The sequence below is a fragment of the Mauremys reevesii genome, linkage group 27 (assembly GCF_016161935.1).
Source record: "Mauremys reevesii isolate NIE-2019 linkage group 27, ASM1616193v1, whole genome shotgun sequence".
Classification (NCBI taxonomy): Eukaryota; Metazoa; Chordata; order Testudines; family Geoemydidae; genus Mauremys; species Mauremys reevesii.
Genome location: NC_052649.1, coordinates 4775004 through 4791254, shown reverse-complemented (window position 1 = coordinate 4791254; position 16251 = coordinate 4775004). Strand labels below are relative to the sequence as shown.

Genomic DNA, 16251 nt, shown 5'->3' with positions numbered 1-16251 from the left:
CCCAGTGCAGGCCCTGCCCCCGCCCCTTCCCGGGGACCCCCAGTGCAGGCCCTGCCCCCGCCCCTTCCCGGGGATCCCCCCCAACCCAGGCTCTGTCCCCCGCTCTGCCCCCCCAGTCCCTTCCTGGGGATCCCCCAGCCCAGGCTCTGCCCCCCCAGCCCAGGCTCTGGCCCCCTGGCCTTTCCTGGTGGCTCCTACCTCAGGTCCCTGTCCCCCCAGCCCTGCCTTCACACAGAGAGGCAGAGTTACCCTGAGCAGCTCTCCCCCCTTCCCCTCCCCATCCTCACATCCCCGTTCCTATGACTGTGGCCTGCTGAGTTGGGGACTGGGGTACAGGGGCCACGTGTCCCCTCCCTCTCCAGGCTGGCGAACCCACCGGAGGCCATGTCCAGGGGTGAGTGATCCATGCAATGGGATCTCCCACTGCAGCAGAGCACCGTTGCCCTCGAGGGTGGGGCTGTGGGTGAGGGGAGGTTGCATGCAGGGGTGCAGATGGGAGGGTGGGGTCAGCGTGGAACCCCCCCATATCTAGCACTGTCAGGAGTTTTTCACTGTGTTTAACCAAGGCCTGCACCCAGTGCAGTCCAAGACCGAACTCCCATTGACATTGCTGAGAGCAGGATCAGGGGCCCCAAGTGAATGTGGATCCCCCTGTGTTTGCTTCCAGACCTTCAGCAGACTCCCGCAGAGGAAGGGAGGAGCATCACTGACTCTCTCATCGCCCAGAGAAACCTGTCCTGGCCAGCAGAAAAAGAGACCCCAGAGAGCATGTGAGTGTCTGATCGCTGCTGAAATGGGATGTCAGGGATCAAAGAAGGGGAGTCCCTTGAATTGAGGAATGGGTGGGCACCCTAGAACCTAGCAGATGGGAAGGGAGATGTAATGATACTCCCTAGCTCTTACATAGCACTTTTCATCAGTAGATTGCAAAGGATTTTTCAAAGGACGTCAGTATTCTTATCCTCCTTTTACAGATGGGGAAACTGAGGCACAGAGGTAGTGACTTGAGACACACACAGTAATGGGAGATCACCCTAATTACTAAGCACATCTGATTGCTTTGCTCCTGCCATGACCCAGCAGGTCTGTGAAAATAAAGTTGTAGCTTTATTAAAGGGAACTGAACATTGCTTTCCCAGCAGTCTGCGATCCTTCATTGTGGAGGGGCTCCCGGAAGGATCTCATTTGCTCTTGGATTCCAGCAACACCCGCAATTTGGCTACACAAAATTGTTCTGAATGTCTTTCTCCATAGATCCAAGGCCTTGGCATCTCTGCTCACCATCCGCTTGGACAGGGAGAACATTTGCGCTATCAGCAACCTGCAGGGTCTGAGAGAGGTCCGCAGTCTCTACCTGCAAGAGGTAAAGTGCTCAGCGTGTTCTTTAACATGATCTGTCTCTCAGGCTGGGAGATAGCACCCCTTGGAGATGAGCTCTGGTTTTTCACAGCAGCCAAACTTCGCACACCACAGTAAATTCCACTATAAGCAAGAACATACTTTGGCTTTGAAATAAGATCAGACTCTTTCCTCTGGCAAGCAGTTTCTTGAGAATGCTTTGTGTTGGGAAGGGACACCCTGAGGGTGATAAACAGAGACAATGGCAGGTGTGTTAGGCCCAGATTTTATTTTAAGTATGTACTATTAATAGAAAAGTTTGAGATATAAAAAAAAAAATCACTGAACACGGTTTTGTGTTTTGATTTAAACATTTCCCTACAGCAACAGCCACCTAACCATCACCGCCTTGTGCCAGGCGTTGAGAGCCAGAAAGTGAATATAGCCAGAAAGACACAATTAACAAAAGTCAGAATGACTAGGGACCTTCCACTCTGAGAGACAAGTGACCCCAAAAAAATAAACGAATGACCTAAAACCAAGGAAAAGCAAATCTGATCTTTACTTCTTTTGCTTTTGATTATTTAAGTTATGGAAGAAGAATCAGGAATTTAACCATCTAAGTAACACCGATAAGAACATTTCAAGTTTTAAAAATCTGCCTTTTAAATTGACCTTTAAAAGAGCCCCTTTTGGATTAATAAATAACGGACTGGTGCTCTGGCTTCAGCCACGTGGCAAGTCGAGCTAAGACCATCTACATGTAGGCTCCGTGCCTGCAATGGGATCCCTGTGTGCAGCCCCCTGCAGAGCCCCTTGATTTGGTGATCCATTTGTGCAGCTCTGACTGCAGGATTGGGGTCTTGGGGCTGGTCTGCACTGGGATCTTACATCGGTTTAGCTTCATCTTTCTGAGGTGTGAAAAATCCACCCTCTGGGAGATGAAGCTATGCAGACCCAATCCCTGGTGGAGACAGTGCTAGGTCAATGGAAGAATTCTTCTGTCAAGCTAGCTTCCTCTCAGGGAGGTGGAGTACAGCAGTGTCTACACTGAAGCACTACAATGATCGGCTGCAGAGCTGCCATGGCAGGTTAGGTGTAGACTTACCCTTAAACTCCTATCCTGCAAATCTGCACATGAAACTCTTACATGTGCCTTATGGAACTCAGCTGAGCTACCTCCCTGAGGAAAGCTGCACATGCGCGTAAAGGCTTGCAGGGGCTGAGTGATTCCTATGTAAAGGTTCCTTGTTTGGGAACTGGGAAAATCTAACCTGATTAACACTCAGCCACCTCACGTGTGTGTTTCACGCCTTATCATCTTGACTGGAGAGTCTGCTCCCTTAGTCTGATTTTTGGCAAGTTCTTCTTTCCTTTATATTCCCCCCCACCCCTGCTTCTTATAAATCTGAGAACTGTTTCCCTGAAGGAAGCATGCTGTGGAAGAGCCAGCACAGGACTACGACTCGGGGAGTTCTGCGTTATAATCTCAGCCTTGCCCCTTATTTGCTTTGTGACCGTGAACAAGTATCTCGCTACCTCAGTTTCCCTCATCTGTAAAATAATACTTGCCCAGCTAACTGTCGGGGGAGCCCCCAGGTCTAGTTAATATTTGTTCAGCGCTGCGAACACGTGACGTGCCATTGTTCATTTTCATTTAGTCAAGAAATCATTTAATTTTTCAGAACCAAATTGAGACCATTGAGAATCTCAGCTGCCTTCCCAACCTCTGGTAAGTAGGGCTCTTAATGACACGATTCACTGTACCGAGAGCGTGTGTAAACAGCAGCCGTTGCACTGCAGCTGTAGTGGGGGGTGAATTTCCCAAATGCGGGCGTGGCAATCAGAAGACACCACCGGCTTTTCCTCAGGGAGGAGGATTGGGTGTCGTTAGTGACATCAGCAACCTCATGGCAGTTTAACCCTAAGAACTTGGCCCCGGTTCTCTGGCACACAGGACTTTGCCCTCCGGTTTTAAGTTTTCAGGCACAAATCCAAAGTAAATGCTTCTGCTTTAGAGACACGGCTGTCTCTGTCTTTTGGCCCCCTTTCATTCCCACTGAAGGCAACGGCAGGTTTGCCATTGAGTTCAGCACGAATTGGAGCAGGTCCTTTGAGATCAGCACAAGCTCTGTCTCACCTCACACAAGAGCACAATGCAGGTTTGATCAGATATAGTCCCCGCTGCGGAAGTCCCCAGCCTCTGAGGTTCTCCTTTGCATTCACTGATGCAGCTTCTTCCACCTCACCCCACCCCTCCTGCCCTGCAGGTTCCTCTCGCTGGCTGGGAACCGTGTCCGGGTAGTGGAGAACCTCCGGGACCTGTGGCAACTGCAGTTCCTGGACCTGTCGCAGAACCGGATCGAGACACTGGACCCTGGTAGGAGCGGTGCAGGCAGCAGCCTCTGCTGGACAGGCTCAGACACATGCAGTTGGCAGCTCTTCCGTGCCTTCTCCTGCCTATTCCTCATTGCTCTTAACATGCCTTGAGGGCGGATCCATCGTGGAATGTTGCCGTTCTCGATAACTGGGCACATCCCTAGCCTTGTCCAGCCAAGGTGCCAAAGCAGGAATAAACCAAGACTCCCACCCTGTACGCTGGAATGGTATTATCATATCACCATGTACAAGGTTGAGATCACACAGTGAATCCATGGCAGACCTGGGAATCGGACCCAGGAGTCCTGATTACCGCTGCCCTGCTCTCACCACTAATACACTCTCCCTCCCAGACTCAGAACAGGATCCAGGAGTTCTGCTTACCAGTGTCCTGTGGTAACCACTAGACCACACTCCCATTTCTTTCCCTAATGAGTCTCTTTTCCATTTGACAAATATTTTCCTCCTCTGTGAGAGCAGCAGCCATTCTTGTCTTGCCTTTGGTTAACTCCCTCTTTTGTGCACCACACATGGCAACAACACGAGCAGCGATACGCACCGATGTGGGGAAAAACACATGCCGATCGGCCAGGGAGCTCACGCCAGTGTCTCCTGCCAAAAGAGCAGCTTCTTTAAAAAGCAAGAACGGTGTGTTCGAGTGAAGGAATTCTTTATGCTGTTGTGAATCCAGCTAACATGCAACATCACATTCCAACAGTCCTACGACGTAGTCTGGCCTTGGCTGGGTTTCTAAGCTACAGCCCAATAAGCCGTCACGTTTTTCCATGCAACCCCAGGGCCTCGTTTACATTTTGTGTCCTCGTTAAAGCTCTGATTCAGCAGAGCACCAAAGCATGTGTTTTAAGTCCCATGGACTTCAATGAACCTGAACACGTACTTTGCTGAATCAGAGCTTAAAGTTTCTTTTCAGTTTCATTTGGGCAGGAAGCAGGTAAGAGACGGCCATGGCCAATAGCGTGTCCTTCTAATTCTCAGGCACGGTAGCCACTTCCCATGCACTCTGCTTTTCAAAAACAAAGCTCCACGCAGATTAATGACAAATCCATCTGGGTGTTCCCAGGGCAAAGTGCAGAATGAAACACTCTCCAGGCAGGAAGCTATTCTACAATTTGTCTCTTCCATCCAGAGCAGGCCTCTAGTAATATGCACCGATGTGGGACAATAACATGCAGATCAGCCTCTGATTTGTGGCGGGGAGAAATGAGCAAGGGAACCTGGGTTTTTAAAGCTTAACAATGTAGTAGCAGGATACGGGAATCAGGACTCCTGGGTTCTATTACACAATCACGCTGTGATTTTTTGAGAGAGTCACCCCTATGCCTCAGTTTCCCCCGCTGTGAAAGGGAATTGATACTCCCCTACCTCCAGGAGGTATTGTGAGGCTTCATTAATGCTTGTAAAGTGCTCCAGAGCAGAGAGGGGTGGAGGGGTTTCAGTGGACCTGCAGCCTAACAGCTCATCCACTTACTTAGCAGCCAGAGCTCAGATTTGCTCCCTCACCTTTCTTCCCTTTGGTCTGTGCAGATGAGCTGCCCTGGACCCTCCGCATCCTGAACTTATCGGGAAACAGGTGCACCCACCAGAATGGCTACAGGTGAGAGTGTGCGAAATCTCCCCTCCATTGAGTCTCATGGGCCCAGCTCCTCAAAGATGACTCCAGTGGGAGTTAAGCACCTAATTACCTTTGAGGATCCAGACCCAAGCACCTAATCCTGCTTCTCTTACATAAGTGTGTCTGGTGCAGGCTGGGGGTTGCTAAACAGGCTCATGCTAGCTCTGTCCTTTCAATGGGAGCCCCTCTAAGGATACACTTAAGCACCACAAGGAGTGGGGTTATTTAGATAGGCCCAGATCTACTGAGCTATTTAGGCTTCAAACTGCTGCTGAAATCAGTGGAAGTCTGGAGCCTAAATACTTTGGAGCATGTGAGCCACAGTACCCAGAGTGGAGGGCAAGACTGTGCCCCCAAAGGGTTCCCCCATACCGAGATGCAGGGGCAAGGGAGGTGATGAACAAACCCAGGGCTTGAGTGGCGACAGCTGGCGAGCAGCTCCTTCCTTCCATGAGTTGTTTGTTTTTTGTGTTTCTATCCAAATGCAAATAGCCTCTTCCTGCCCTGGGCTCTGAGGTCGTTTGACCTTTGCCTCACCCTGCCCTGCATTAATATTTACAGCCCCCGGTTCTGCATCTCTCAGTTAACCCTTCTCCCCTTTGGTTTGCGCCACCTGCACCTGGGCTGCTGCTCTGCCTTCCAGCAAGTTGAGATCTTTAAAGGCTTCCCTGCACCCAGCGGTGGCCAGCTGTTGAGGGTGCCCCCTAGAGCAGCTCCCATGTCAGAGCTGGGGGAGGTGGTGGCAGTTTCCTATGTCAGTTCTGACCCAGTGCCTCGTGTTGGTGCTAGGAGGGGCTATATCTCCATCTTACCCTCTCCAGGTCACTAAAGACCCCATGGCGTATCTTGGGAGCCCCGGACATTAAATGGGTGTCCTCCCTAAACGCCAACTTGAGTAATTCCTTTCGGCCTCCCTAAATTCTTCCCCATCTGCAATTTCAACTGGATAGCAGAATTGTCCCTTTCTGCCCAAACCTGTTATATGGAGTTATCCCTGTTCACTGCTGTGCTCCACCCCAGAGGTAGCTGCATTGCAGCAACACTTAGCATGAGCGTGTGTGTGTGGTCAAAGCACTTTGGGATCCTCGGTGTTGGAAGGCACAATATCTTTTTGGTCCTTCCAGAGAGTTGGTGCTCGCGGCCTTGCCCCATCTCATGAAGTTGGACACCCAGCTTGTCCCCAGCTGGAGGGACCCTGACCCAGCGGAGGAGGAGGAGGGAGCTTCTGATGACAGTGGCTCTGAGGAAGATGATGATGTCCCTGAGCTGACTGATCCTTTCTGTGCAGACAAAGGTGATCAAGCTGCTGCTGTCAGCTGTATGACCAGATTCTGCTCTTGGTACATGAGTAAATCCAGATGAAGTCACCTGTGCCTGGATTTGCACAGGCATGACTGCAGGGTTGGGCTGTGTGCGTGAATACCAGTGCTGGTGAAGGGGCTGATCTGACAGTCCTCACCTTCCAGAGATGGGGGAAAAACCCTCTGCTCTGCAGCACTTCTCAGGATCCTAGCTGAGGGCTGCACACACCATGTTCCCACATCACCACCAGGGGGACGCTGTGCCGTAACACACAGGAGCCAGTGTAATGAGCCTGCCCCACATGCTGGTCTGCTGGCTGCAGAGGGGGATTGCTCTAACTTTTCCCACTCTCCTCCCGCCCCCCGCAGAGTTCTTTGCGGGTCTCCGGCAGGAGCTGGCTGGCCGCTCACAGAGGAGGCAGCAGGAGGCGCTGAGCGAACACCAGGCCCGGCTGGAGGAGCTCACAGAGCGACAGAGACTGATGCAGCCGCCAGGAGATCTGGGCCCAGGAAGCCGGGAGGGCCCAGCGGAGGAGGGAGCTGCAGGAGGGAGATCGCCAGCCCCATGGCTGCTTGAGCCGCCCGCCAACCCCAAGTCCGGATCTCGGCTGCTTTCTCTACCGATGGCAGGAGGCTCTACGAGGTCTGGCACCCCACGCACTGGCGGGCAGAGCAAGCACGGGAGTGGGGCCCGCCTCAGGCCCCCGAAAGGGGAGGCTTCTCCCACAGTTAAAACTGCAGCCAGAGCAGCAAAGAAGTGACTGCAGCCCAGCCAGCCCCCGCTGCAAAGGCACATGGGGGACTGACCGCGCCGGCCTGGACAAAACAGCACAGTGGCGCTTGCGACTGAAATGTAAAACCTCTTTATTCCACCTCAGTCTGTCTGCCTGTGGGCTTCTGTCCTGTGCTCCCTGGCGAGGGTGGGGTTAGCCCTGCACAGCATCCCAGCTCTGTACAGGACACGTAGGTGGGAATCATCCCCCTGCTATGGAAGGGGAAAGTGTCTCAAACGAGGTCCCTAGGTGAGTCTGAGAGAACCCAGCTGTCCTGTGCTCTAACCATTAGGCAGTGTTTCCTCTTAGGAAGAAGCAAGGTGGGCCCTGGTAACCCAGCTACCAAATTCAGCTCCATCTAGCTAGCTGAGGCTCTCCCCTTCCCAGTCCCACGGAGCCTGGCTCAGGACAGCTCAGGCCTGTTCAAGCCGCTGAAGCTCTGGACTCTTCATGAGAGTGACAATTTGTGCAAGAAAAGGAGTAGCAGGCGCCCACCCATTCCCGGGGAGGGCTGTCCACAGCTACAGGCTGGGTAATGCCAGGCGGAGGGGCCAGAGAGGGCACCATGCCAGAGCAATAATCCCAGTGGCGCAAAGCCACTTCCAGTCCAGTTCACGCAGCCGGAGAGAACGGCAGCAGTCGGATGTGAGGTTAGGAATCAGGATCGGAGCAGACAGGGCGGCAGCAGCAGTGGGAATTAAGGTTCTCCTGTTCCTTTGAACTGCTCCAAGCTGAAAGGAAAGCGGGGGAGAGAAGTGAACAGAGCAACCTCCAGACAGGGTAGGGCAGGCAGGGCTCTGAAACAAACCAAGTGGGAGGGGGTGTCCTTTCACCAGCGGCCGGGGGTGGCCAGAAGGTGGACCATGGCTCAGCCACACCTATTCCCCTCTTTTTGATGGTGCAGCACAAGAAGACCACAAGTCCCAGAATGCAATGCTCTGCCTTGCTTTGAGCAACCCAGTTATGTTGCATGGTAGACCCTGTAGTCTCTATGGGCCATATATCTCTGTTAAGGATGAAGGAGCTTCAGGTTCCCAAGAGGAGGCCAATGACATCCCAGTGACTGATCAGTGTAACCCCTCTGTGATGTGCTTCCCCAATCCCATAAATAAATGGGGCTGTTCCAGGCTGACGCTCTCCCAGCCAGTGGCGCACAGACCATCCCCTTAGGGATCGGTATTAGACCACAATGTTGTGCCCTTCACGTGGATACTGGGCCATGTGGATACAATCCCACACTGGAGCCTTTGCTCCATTTCATTCCAGGCCACGTCCAAGAGCGGCTCTGCCTGGGACAGGGCTATTAATGAACACAGAGGCAAGGGGGCAGCCAGTGTTGCATGGAGACAAGGAAACCAGTGCAGACAATACCCCAAAACGGACCCGCAGTCAGGGAGCACCAGGCAAAATCGTGGGGTCCCCCCAATAAAGACCAGAGGCATGCAGCCCACAATAGATGAACTCTGCAGCATCCTTCTCCTTCCCCTACCCACCCACCCTGAAACCCACCTGCCTCGGGCTTATTTGTAGAACTTGATTTCTGTGTCCACACAGTCAAACAAGAGGTCAGCCAGCTCCTCTGGGTCAAGGGTGATACCACTGGCCAGCATTTCCTTCATGGCCTCAAGGCCCTGCCTCTCCAGATCCTGCATGGTCTGCTGGAGCTTCTGGCCCTGCTCCTGTGGGACAGGGTCAGTGGAGAAGAGAGATGTAGAGACACATACAGCCTAAGTCACTCCTTATGAGGATGGTGTAGATCTGGAGTGAGTCCAGAGTCTAGTTCCATCCTCTCCACCTCCCAGAAACACCCCGCTGATCTCAGACAGCCCGGCCCCAATCCTCCCACTGTACTGCTGGGAGCTCTGCATCTGGCTCCCAAGAGAGAACCCCAGAGTCCCTGGGAAAGCTCCCAAAGCTGGGGTGATGGGGAGTTTAGTGCCAGGCGAGGCCATCAGGAGCCTTGCTCAGCATTTGAGGGAAGCAGAACCCCAGGGTACAAGCCCAGGGCATTCAGTTACCTGGCTAGTCTCCATGAGATCCAGTGCTGCCTGATGTGCCCGGTAGAGCTCGTGTCTCCGATCAACTCTGCTCTGGAATCGAGGGACCTTCTGGACGGGGTCCTTGTCACCGAAGCTCGGCGACATCGCCTTTAGGACCGGAGTCACGTTGGCGACGAAGACGAAGGGCTTGAATACAGACCTGCCCGGGCAGGAGAGGGGGGGCAGAGACTTAGGGGTGTCTCTACAGCCCCACAAGATCCTTGCTGAGACGTTCCACGGCAAAGTGGGTTTCGGCCAGAGGTTGCCAGGGATCTGCCTCCTGAGCAGCTCATGCCCACAGGGGAAGCAAACAGCAGGACGATAGCACTGCCAGGGTTCGAACCAAACGCCTACTCTGCAGCTGAGCGGGGGCGCCCCAGGCACCGACCCGGCAGAGGGGCAGTGGGGCCAGATGCTATTAGGGCAGTGAAGGTGACTCGGCTGGGACGCTGTCGGGTTCCCCATTTAAGCCTCAATCCCTGAGCTCCCAGCAACTTCCCGTGGGCTGAGCCCTCCGGCTGGAGCCCTGGCTTCTCACTGAACCAATCCCAGGTCAGTCGCCACTCGGGCAACTGCAACGGGCACTCAGCAGCTGGTTCTACTGCTGCTGGGCAAAGGGCTAAACGGGACGGAAGGGCTCCTGTTCAAAGGCTCTTGTGGCGTTAATGTGCAAACAAAGGGCCCGATCCTGCCACGGCCCAAGCGTCCTAAGGGAAGTTGCCGGTGGTTGAGGACCCTCAGCACCTTAGACACAACAGGCCTGTTTAATTTTCACACACCGTCTGCTCCCAGCCTCCTCCGACAGCCTGGAGCCAGGGGCTCTCCAAGCACAGCAGGCCCCACTGACCTGGAGGGGTCGGGCGTGGCTGTGAAGAAATGCACGCAGGGCAAGGCGGGGTCCTGGGGGAGGACGGACACCATGCTCCCCGTGGTGCGGAAGCCCTCTGAGTCCACGCAGATCCCACTGGCCTTGTCCCGCAGGACGTCCATGATGGTCTCCGCCGTGATGCGGCCTAGCAGCACCAGGGGGAAAGAGCGGGAAGATCAATGGGTACGTAACCCTGGTAGGGGGACCGGTTCGTGCTCCCCATCGACCAGCAGCAGGTTAGGTCACCAGATTTGTGGCCAGTGAGATGAGACCAAGTGATGGCAGGATGAGCCAGAGAGACGCCTCTCCTGAGTGCTAGGTGCTGCTCCTGCCAGCCAACTGCTCCCATCCCATTGGTCAGGGAGACACTGAACAGCCAGGAGACGGGCTTTGATCCTTCACGTGGATGATAACGGGATGAGGCACCACATGGGCACAGCCCCATCCCCCGCACCCACCTGCGTGCTGCTGCAGCAGCTCCTTGCCAGCGCAGTACCGGGCCTTGGCCGCCTCCATCCGCACGGGCTGGTGGGTCAGAGAGAAGACCTTGGTGAAGTTGAACTCCCCGTCCCCGCTCCACCAGCCCTGGCTCTGGGCGTGGCGTCTCAGCCCTGCGTGCTCGGCGGTGATGTCTGTGCCGATGCTCAGCTGGTTGGAGATATTCCGGGTCCCTTCTGCAACAAGACAGGGCTTTGGTTAAAAGGGATTGTACCGGTGGGAATGTAGCCAGGAGGGCTGCCAGCCTGGGCCCTTCCCAAGACCTGACACCTCTGTCCACCAATGCAACCCAGGCAGGAGTAAGGTAAGTGTCCGGGAAACTGCCTGACCCAGAGAGAGACACCTCTCTAGGAGTGAGAATAAGAGTCAATTGCTGTGGCCTGCTCAGTCCTTGGTCTTTTTGCTGGCATCACAAATGAGGGGGCTGGGGGTGGCTGTGATGCGAACTGGGCTGAGACCCACCAAACTCATCACATCGGCCACCAAAGAGGCAGCAGATGGTAACAAAGTTTGGTAAGCAGCAGCCTCGGCTGGACTAGAACTGGTCGGCAAGAGGTGAAAGGCTCCACGTTTATCTGAGCTGTCCAGTCCCCTATGTCCCAGAGCAGCTCCCAGTAGGACTTTTTCATCCATCCCTGTGCAGACAACATCCCTGCTGAGACTGGACTAGCAGCTCCCACACAGCACCTCCTGCTGGGACAAGCTGGGACTGCAGAAACAGAACTCCCCCCTTCCAGTATATCCAAGACTTCCGCCTCCCCGGGTATTCACACCGCTCACCTCGGATCCTCTGGGCTGCCCAGTATCGGCCGGCGGTCTCCAGCACCCAGGCTTCGGTCCGGTCCGCCAGCAGGAAGGTGTTGTGATAAACGAAAGGGGTCGGCTCCTCCTTGCAGCTGCCGCCCTGCCCGTAGCGCTCCAGCAAAGCCGTGATGGCCTGCAGGGCTTCATGAGCCGACCTGCCTCTCTCCAAACCCAGCCTGCGGCAAACAGAGCAGCTTTGGAGAGGGGGCTGTGGGGGGAGCCATGGATCTGCGCTCTTCCCCTCTCCAGGCACAAGCCCAGAGGATCGCCCCAGCACAACCGGAGGGGACGGGGGCATCAGGCAGCTGCCACAGGACGGAGCTGGGCAGCTCAAAATGTCAGATCACAGCCCAACGGAGGGGGTTGGACTCAACACGTCCGGCTGATCAGGGGGCGGCGACACTCCATAGCACCTGTCTCCCACGCCCGGCAACTCTCACCTGACCAAATCCATGCCCAGCAGGGCCTCCGCCTCCCCAACAGGCTCCTTGGTCCACACCCCTTCGTTCCCAATGCAGACGCCATGCTCATTGGCTCCCATCTCGGCGCCCCACAGCCAGGCCGGGCGGCTCAGGATCACCGCGTGGGTCCTCTCTGCCTGCTCAACCTCTATGTACGTGCACTAGGAGGGCAGGGGAGAGAAAGCACACACAACTGGGTTGTGGACCTTCAACAACGGGGGCTCCCTCTCCTTAATACGGGGGCTCAGATCCCCATCTCTTCTGCCCAGAACTGCCCCCCCCCCGCCCCTGGCACATAGTCTGCTCACCTTGAGCTTTGCCCCCCTGGCATAGGTTGCAGCAGGGAGATAGACGACTTCCTGGACTTCATCTCTAGGCCGGTCTGAATTTTTGCCGAAGATCACGGCCCGGGAGGCGGTGGCTGGAGGCAGAGCGACGAAGCAGTCGCAGGAGGAGGGCGCAGGGCAGTTCTGCTCGGCCATCCTAGCTAGGACGAAACAAGGTGAGTCAGGGTCACCCAGTCTCAGCCATTTCTCAAGTGGGTCTCCCTGCCCAGCGCTCGAGCCAGCCATCGGCACCCTTCACGGTGGAGTCCCAGGGCATCCCCGACCATGTCCTCCCGGAATCAGTTCACCCACCCAGCTGCCTCGCACTGATTCCTAGGCCACCTGCTGAGGCCGGGGGTGCCGCCGTGATGCACTGGCACAGGGTGGGTGAGCACCTGGGCACAGGCCAGCCACGCTCAGGGCAGCTGGGGACTTCTCCTGCCACGGGTGATGTCATCTCCCAATTTTGCATCTCTAGCTGGGTCACCCCCTCCAGCCCCGCTGGCTCCTCAACACCCCCAGCGGAGGAACTCGGCTGGACTCCTGCAGCGACAGCCCCGTCGCTGGCGGACGAGTCTGGCCAACGCACCGTGACCTTGGGCCCGTGGATCATGTGATCACAGGAGGACCCAAACCCAGCGGAGAGGCCTGGACGGGAGGGCAGCTTATTCCTCCACCGCTCTGGAAAGAAAACCCTGGCGGAGGATTAGAAGGAAGGTTCAGGGTCCCTGCTGCAGATGTGAGGGAGGCACAAAGCATCCCAGGGATGGAGCTGCAGGAGCTCAGCCCAATCGAGTGGCTCAGGCCTGTGGCTGGGGCTTGTCCCACGCGGAAAGCAGAGCTCAGCTGCCAAAGGGGATTTGATCCCCTGCATGGAGCTACCCTCCTCACAGCCCTTCTGGGAACGAAGGGAACGGCTCCCCGGCCGCCCTTTGCCAACAGGGGCTGTCAGGCAGATGGGCAGAATCCAGGCCAGCCGGGAGCAAAAAATAAAGACTATTTTGACTGGGATTAAAGACATTTTGGATTAAACTGTCAGAGCAGAGATGCCCTAGGGTGACACCCCCATCGACACTGACCCAAGCCCAGGGACAGCAGGGCCCACTGGCCACAGCATGCCAATGGATCAGCCCTATCTCCCTCTCTGCACACACCCCCCCTCATTGCACGGCCCTGACCCCGCACCTCCCCCCCGCATTGCACGGGCGTGGGGGGCTCCCCGCACTCCCCCGCCCGCATTGCACGGGCGTGGGGGGCTACCCGCACTTCCCCCCCTCCGCCCGCACTGCACGGCCTGGGGCTCCTCCCCCTCCGGCTGCATTGCACGGGCCTGGGGGCTCCCGCACCTCAACACCACCCTGCGTTGCACGGGCCTGGGGCTCCACTCCCCCGGCGGCATTGCACGGGCCTGGGGGGCTCCCCGCACCTCCAACACCACCCTGCGTTGCACGGGCCTGGGGGGCTCCCCGCACTTCCCCCCCCCCCGGCTGCATTGCACGGGCCTGGGGGGCTCCCCGCACCTCCAACACCACCCTGCGTTGCACGGGCCTGGGGGGCTCCCCGCACTTCCCCCGCCTGCATTGCACGGACCTCGGGGCGCGTGTCCCCACCTGTCCACCCTGCCTCCGCTCCGGGCTCTGCGCCCCCGCCGCCGGGACCTTCCGCGGCTCGGAGCAGGCAGCGGCGGCGCCCTGTGGCCGGAGGCTGCTAAGGCAGGCGCGGGGCCCGGGCCGGGGAGCAGGGGAGAGCAGCGCCGTTTCCTGCTCTCCCCGTGCGGGACTTGAACCAGGGACAGACCAGGAGTCACCCCGGGCTGGCCCGGCCCGGCCCGGAGCTGGAGCTAACCGCACCGCTAGGAGGCGCCCTTGCGCCCTGCTCCTCCTGGCCCGGATCAGCCCTACCCCCGGCTCCGGAGGCTATGGACTGGCTGGGATTCTCCTAACACAGCCCCTAGGGAATGAATGGGGTCCCCTGGCTAACACCCCCCCATGGACCGAATAGGGGTCCCCTAGCGAATACCCCTGCTAGGAATGAATGGGGCCCCCTAGCTAACACCCTCGCACCATGGGATGGGATGGGCTCTCTGCTTTAATCCATTTGCCACCCAGCTCTCCTCCTTTTGCCTCTGCGAGGTCAGGGCAGTTGCACCTGCTGGAGAGACCTGCTTTCTCCTACTCCCTTGTGCCATTTGCTTTTCCTGTCTCACCCCTTCCGCTCCCCTGCACACCTCTCCGGGATCGGTCGCACGCGTCGTGCACACCCCAGCTCAGTGCAAGCGAGTCACACCTGCTTCCTAGCCGGCTGACACCTGCTTTGTAACTCACACCCTGGGCGAAATCCCTCCCGGGGCCGCTTGGCGACCGGATGGGAACGGCGCCCTCCTACTGCAGGCCTGAACTGGGCCCAGGGAAACGCGGGGAAAGTAGCCAGAGGATCACAAACAAGAGGGTGAGGAGGAGAGAGACACTCCCCAGCGAGTTGGAGTCACTCGCTCCCTGGCCGACTCCCTGCACCGGCTCCTGTTGCGTCATCCCAGGGTCCCCTGCTCACGGACTGGTTCTGCCAGGCTCAGATTCCCTCCGGCATCAACTCCTTGTCGTAGGCCGGAAACGCCAGCCAGGTTCCCTGATTGCTGGCCCCCCCTTGAGGTCAATGCAGCAGGCCTAGCCTCATGCAGAGCCCAGCTGGGGGATCCCAGAGTGGTGCTGCCTTGGGGAAGGGGTGTGGGGGGTGGTGGTGTATGGGGAGAGATGGCGCAATCTCTGCTAGGCCCGTCCTGTGAGTAATGAGGGGAAGGGGGCTGCAATTAGGGTGACCAGACAGCAAATGTGAAAAATCAGGATGGGGGTGGGGGTAATAGGAGCCTATATACGAAAAAGACCCCAAAATCGGGACTGTCCCTATAAAATCAGGACAGCTGGTCACCCTAGCTGCAATCTACAGTTCAGGCTCCCACCACCCCACTCTCTGAAGGTCACAACACGTTGATCAGTCCTGACTCATCCAAGCGTCTTTAATGTTGCAATGGACAGATAGTGAGATGTAGGAGTCAGCCAGATCTGCCCTGGGGGGTCCATGACCTGCCAGGTCAAAGGGCATCTGGGGGTGGTGGGGTGACCAGCTGCCTGCTACCCCTCTCCCCAATCTTACGGGGACTAGGGACACTCTAGGAGTCACCCAGGCTTTGGCTAGGCTGTGGCTGCTGGGGTTGGTGTGGCCTGGCCGGAGGCCCCATTTGAAGAGCTGAGGGGAAGAAGGTGCCAGCAGTAGAAAGTGGGATCTAGAGGAGAAATGCCTGAGCCGTGCCCAGACAGGCCGTTCCAGGCACAGACACCCCCTTCCTCCTCCCCGCTCACATTTGGAAATCTTCAGCTAGGAGGGGGGAAAATGCTTCCAAAATTACATTGTACAATCGCTCCTGTCTCTGGCTGCGCATGGAATTGTGTCTCTTGGAGCGGCCGTAAAGCAAAGGTCTTCACTAATCGTTGTCATGTTTACAGGAGGTGGTGGTGTGTTGTAACCCCATTGTCCTGGCCAAATTACACCCAGGGGAATTACATTCTACCCCCTTAAATTCTCCCCTGCTATTTCAATTGCTTATTGCAGTATGGTGGTGGTGTGAGCTGTTAAACCAGCTGCAGCATTCCACCCCAGAAGCAGCTGCATTGCAGTGGCGGGTAAAAGAGAGCCTTCTTTCTAAAGCACATTGAGATCCTTCCAGATGAATAGCAAGATTGTTACCAGGGCTCAGCAGGAATAATATTTATTCCAGGCTGGCAAAACCAGCACCGAAATTTGCCAGCCCATGCACACAATTGACTCAGAGCAAGG

At 56.5% G+C, this 16251-nt stretch overlaps 2 protein-coding genes across 8 annotated transcripts; one reads left to right on the top strand and one right to left on the bottom strand.

Annotated features, from left to right (window-relative positions):
• Window positions 1–77: 77 nt before the first annotated feature.
• Window positions 78–7528, top strand: LRRC46 (leucine rich repeat containing 46). Its single transcript, XM_039516913.1, has 8 exons — window positions 78–394; window positions 668–770; window positions 1255–1363; window positions 3024–3070; window positions 3609–3718; window positions 5263–5332; window positions 6475–6644; window positions 7021–7528. Exons 1-8 carry the CDS (start codon window positions 385–387, stop codon window positions 7410–7412), a joined length of 1011 nt encoding a protein of 336 aa, XP_039372847.1. The 5' UTR covers window positions 78–384; the 3' UTR covers window positions 7413–7528.
• SCRN2 (secernin 2) lies at window positions 7499–14183 on the bottom strand. 7 transcript variants are annotated; one of them, XM_039516910.1, is made up of 9 exons: window positions 14031–14183; window positions 12403–12577; window positions 12074–12255; window positions 11610–11809; window positions 10790–11005; window positions 10311–10476; window positions 9443–9623; window positions 8934–9103; window positions 7499–8155 (listed from the first exon to the last, which is right to left on the bottom strand). In XM_039516910.1, exons 2-8 carry the CDS (start codon window positions 12574–12576, stop codon window positions 8945–8947), a joined length of 1278 nt encoding a protein of 425 aa, XP_039372844.1. In that variant the 5' UTR covers window position 12577; window positions 14031–14183; the 3' UTR covers window positions 7499–8155; window positions 8934–8944. The 7 variants fall into 7 exon arrangements, with proteins under 7 accessions (XP_039372844.1, XP_039372846.1, XP_039372845.1 ...); XM_039516912.1 differs by having other exon boundaries at window positions 12403–12581; window positions 14011–14182; XM_039516911.1 differs by having other exon boundaries at window positions 14011–14182.
• Window positions 14184–16251: the final 2068 nt, after the last annotated feature.